This window comes from Alosa sapidissima, chromosome 4, assembly GCF_018492685.1.
Source record: "Alosa sapidissima isolate fAloSap1 chromosome 4, fAloSap1.pri, whole genome shotgun sequence".
In the NCBI taxonomy this organism is placed as follows: domain Eukaryota; kingdom Metazoa; phylum Chordata; class Actinopteri; order Clupeiformes; family Clupeidae; genus Alosa; species Alosa sapidissima.
This window is the reverse complement of record NC_055960.1, coordinates 34843794-34848604: the sequence shown is the minus strand read 5'-3', so window position 1 is coordinate 34848604 and position 4811 is coordinate 34843794. Positions and strand designations below refer to the sequence as shown.

General features: G+C 49.3%; 1 protein-coding gene across 1 annotated transcript in view; it reads right to left on the bottom strand.

Annotated features, from left to right (window-relative positions):
- Window positions 1-4811, bottom strand: part of LOC121707557 (forkhead box protein P2-like) — a 34267-nt gene that overhangs the window by 19464 nt on the left and 9992 nt on the right. The window contains exon 4 of the mRNA XM_042090208.1: window positions 2263-2350. Within this exon, the coding sequence (XP_041946142.1) occupies window positions 2263-2350 (88 nt within the window). The remainder of the gene's footprint in view (window positions 1-2262; window positions 2351-4811) is intronic.

Here is a 4811-nt window from a genome sequence, read left to right as displayed (position 1 = left end):
TGTGTGTGTGTGTGTGTGTGTGTGTGTGTGTGTGTGTGTGTGTAGGTTTATGCAGACTGTGACCACCATATGTATGTTTGTGTATTTTTGTGTGTGTGTGTGTGTGTGTGTTTGTGGGTTCTGGCTGTTCTGGTATAAACTGCTGTGTGCAAATTTAGCTGGCTGAGCCTGATTTGGACGGAGTGTGCCCAGTGACGTGGGTGGACATGACAGAAGAGATGGATACATGAAGAGTGGAGAAGAGAGGGAGAAGAGAAGTGGGGGATAGAACAGAAGAGAATGAAAGAGTGATGGAGAGACAAATAGAGGGATGAGAGAGAGAGGGAGAGGGAGAGAGATGAATGCTGCAGTGATGTGTTGGGACAAGCCCTGTCTCTCTCCACATGGCTAAACGCTTTTTACTGCCCCCCCTTCCCAAACTACCCCTACCCACCTCTACACCTGCACCACCCCAAACTACCCTACCCACCTCTACACCTGCACCACCCCAAACTACCCTACCCACCTCTACAGCTACACCCCCCACCCCAAACTACACTACCCACCTCTACACCTACACCACCCCAAACTACCCCTACCCACCTCTACCCCCACCCACCCCAAATGGCCCTCATGGTTCTCATCTCCAACCCTCCTGTCTGCCCGCCGTCTGACACGTCTGCAGGCTGAGCGCTCCCTCTGCCCTCAGAGCACCGGCCTACTGGTGTGAGTGTGTGTGTGTGTGAGGATGTACTGGTGTGAGTTTATTTCCGACCGGAGACCACAGGGCAGAGGAGGAACAGGGGACAGAGGAGAGGAGGAGGAGAGGTGAGATACAGAGAGAATAAGGTGGGTGGGAGAGAGAGAGAGAGAGAGAGAGAGAGAGAGCGAGAGAGAGAGAGAGGAGAGAGAGAGGGAGAGAGGGGGGGGGGGGGTCTACTAGGCTTGGGCACTTTAACAGGAAGTGGGTGTCATCGGTCTCTCAGCGCTCTAGGGCTGCGGACTGACGACATGCGTCAAATCTACTCTAATCTACTCTGACTAAAACTACACAAAACCACACAATTAAAAGCACCCCTGCTAGAACTACACCCATTAAACTACTCCAGTTATAACTACATCAATTAAAACTACCACTGAAATACTACTGAAAAATAGTAATCCGCTCCTATTGCCATAGCAACACTCCTCTGGTGAGATTGGGGAGACTATGGGATGTAGGGAGGTAAGAAACAACTTCAGACTGTGTGTGAAGGTCTCTTAGGTTTGTGAGGTTTGTGGCTGTGCAGGGTGTGTCTGTGTGTGTGGTGTGTGTGTGTCTCTTAGGGAGCATGGAGAGGTGTGTCTCCCTCAGTAGAAATCAGGTCACTGTGACTCCTTCACTAGTGAGGCTGGCCAATTACTGGACATGCAGACTCCTACAGCTCTTACTCGGAACCGGACCCACGCCACCATGCAGGACATTTAAGGGTTAACCTGGCACCTAATGGAGGAGGAGACCATGTATGTGAGATTGTGTGTGTGTGTGTGTGTGTGTGTGTGTGTGTGTGTGTGTGTGTAGGGGCCATGAAGAGAAATATTAAAATGGGGACATGTATGTGAATGCCACCCATCACATGCTCACACGCATATGGTAGGTCTCATTAGGGGTGTGTGTGTGTGTGTGTGTGTGTGTGATGGGCTGTGCAGCTTCATAATTGGGGGCTGTCGTCCTCTGGTCCTTCCACTCCCTGTGCTGCAGAGCCTCTTTACATTACAGGCTCCAGTGACTTCATACGCTCCCACTCACCACCATGAGACCAGTGTGTGTGTGTGTGTGTGTGTGTGTGTGTGTATGTGTGTGTGTGACTTCCATAGGCTCCCACTTGCCACCATGAGACCAGTGTGTGTGTGTGTGTGTGTGTGTGTGTGTGTGTGACTTCCATAGGCTCCCACTCACCACCATGAGACCAGTGTGTGTGTGTGTGTGTGTGTGCAGCGGCGCGTGTGCGAGACTTCCATAGGTTCCCACTTGCCACCATGACACCAGTGTGTGTGTGGTGTGTGTGTGTGTGTGTGTGTGACTTCCATAGGCTTGTACATGATATGAGCATCAGCGAGGGTGTGTGTGTGTGTGTGTGTGTGAGTGAGTGAGTGAGTGAGTGAGTGTGTTTGAGACAGAAAGACAGCGGGAGACAGATGCTACACCTGGGGACCTCTTATGGGTAGAGATGGCCACAACGTATGTGTGTGTGTGTGTGTGTGTGTGTGTGTGTGTGTGTTGTGTGTGTGTGTGTGTCTCACCTGTATCTCGAGTTGCTGCACCACCTGCATCTGCACTCGGCACTGGGCTGTACTGCGGTCATCGAGAGCATGCTCACTGTTCAGATGTCTGTGAGAGAGAGAGAGAGAGAGAGAGAGAGGAGAGAGAGAGAGAGAGAGAGAGAGAGGAGAGAGAGAGAGAGAGAGAGAGAGAGAGAGAGAGAGAGATAGGGAGGGAGAGAGGGATGCAGAGAAATGGATGGAGGGGTAGAGAGGAAAGGATGGATAGAGAGGGAAGGAGGGAGTGGTAGCGGATAGAAAAGAGAACACCGTAAGACACAAATAAATTCATATCAACAAGACGCGTCGTGTACAACAGCATGTCTGTGTCTACAGCTCTGCATGCAGAAATGGTCTTGGCGTGTTCTCATGTACAGCTCATTGCATCACTGACTGCACTGTGTGTGTGTGTGTGTGTGTGTGTGTGTGTGTGTTTATCTATGTTAAGGCCTTTAGGGAGAGGTCTCGCTGGAGCAGAGCGGAGGCTTGTGGCAGCGCCGCCGACTGGAACCTGTTTACACACACACACACACACACACACACACACGCACGCATGCACGCCTGGACCCACGGAGACGCCTGTGAAAACACACTCTAGGGGGACCGCAGCATGACCACTGTTCCCTGACAACACACCCACACACAAACAAATACAAACACACCGCTCCCACACACAGATATCCACATCACACAGTCACAAACACACACAAACAAACAAGGATGCAAACACACACACACACACACACACACACACACACACCCACACACAAACACATGGATCGGCGCACAACGTACGTACGTACATAGACACACTCACACTCCCACACACAGCTGAGGTTGAGCAGGCACCACAAATCCATTTATTCGATGTCAGCCAATAATGACTTCACATAAATAACCGTCCACATCAAACCACACCGGAGCAGAGACAGTTATTTGCTTTCTCATCCGCAGGGAGCGTGTCTGTGTGTGTGTGTGTCTGTGTGTCTGTGTGTCGGTGTGTGTCTGTGTGTGCGGAGTGTTTATCTGTGGTCTTGTGGGCAGCCGGCCGCTCATCTTGACGAGGAAGCCTGCACAATGGAACACTTCCACCGTCGCCGACAGAAATGAAAGAGAAGGCCAGACTGTGTGTGTGTGTGTGTGTGTGTGTGCGTGTGTGAGTGAGAGTGTGTGTGTGAGTGAGAGTGTGTGTGTGAGTGAGAGTGTGTGTGTGAGTGTGTCTCTGTGTGTGTGTGTGTGTGAGAGAGAGAGTGTTGTATGTTGTGTGTGTGAGACTGAGAGTTGCTGGGGCCATTGTGTAGGACTTTGCTTTGTTCAATAAATCAGGCTGTTTATGCAGCTTAATGTGCAGCAAAGCCTCTATGTGGCCTTTACACATACTGTAAGCTTGGCAGGGGTAGCCAATACTGGCACCCATACACTCCAAACACACACACACACACACACTGTCTCTTGCTCACACACACAACACACACAAACTGTCTCTTGCTCACACACACATACTTGTTTTTGCACTTTTTGTATGATGTTGCTAGTCGGCATACATAATTATATAACTTGTTTTTCTTCCTGATTTTTGCAGCAGTGTGTGTTAAAGAGTGCCAGTGTGTGTGTGCCAGTGAGTGTGTGTGTGCGCGCACCATAATGGACTGATAGTGTAGGACTCTGTGAAAAGTGGCGAGACAGCCATTACAGAATTTCACAGCAAAAATATGACTTTGTTTTTGTTAAAACATCAGGCGGGAGAGGCTATGAACTCAAGTGGGAGAGAAGACACAGAGAGGAGAGAGAGAGAGATGAGAGAGAGAGAGAGAGAGGGAGAGAGAGAGAGAGAGAGGAGAGAGAGAGAGAGAGAGAGAGAGAGAGAGAGAGAGAGAGAGAGAGAGAGAGAGAGAAAAACACCTGGATATGATATCATTTGTTTTGAGGAACAGTCATCAAGTCTGAGCGTCCCAATCTCACAGCCATGCCTTGAGTTACTTGAGCCGTGTTTTTACTTCACTGAGCAGGAGTGTACCTTTCCAAAACCAAACAAACAGTACACACACACACACACACACACCACACACACTAAAAACTGAGCAATGACGGAAATGCAAGAGAGACAGTGTGGGAGAGAGAGAGAGAGAGAGAGGAGAGAGAGAGAGAGAGAGAGAGAGAGAGAGAGAGAGAGAGAGAGATGAAAAATGAAGTGAGGGGAGGGGTAGGAAGGGAAGAGTGGAGGAAAAGAAAAACAGACAGCTGAGAAGAACGATTGCACTGTGTGGGAAAGACGAAGGGAGCAATGAGTGAGTGAGAGGAAGAACGGAGGAGAGGAAGAGAGTAGAAGAGGGAAAAGGAAGATAGAAAGAAACAGGATACACTGAGAAAACATGAGAGAGAAGAATTTATAATTTATTTAAATCATTTTAATTAATGGACTTAATTCTGTGTGTGTTTGCTTTGAGAGGCATTTGGTTAGGGAGCGAGACAACACATACCTTTGAGTACAAATATGCACGTGTGTGTGTGTGTGTGTATTTTCACTGCAT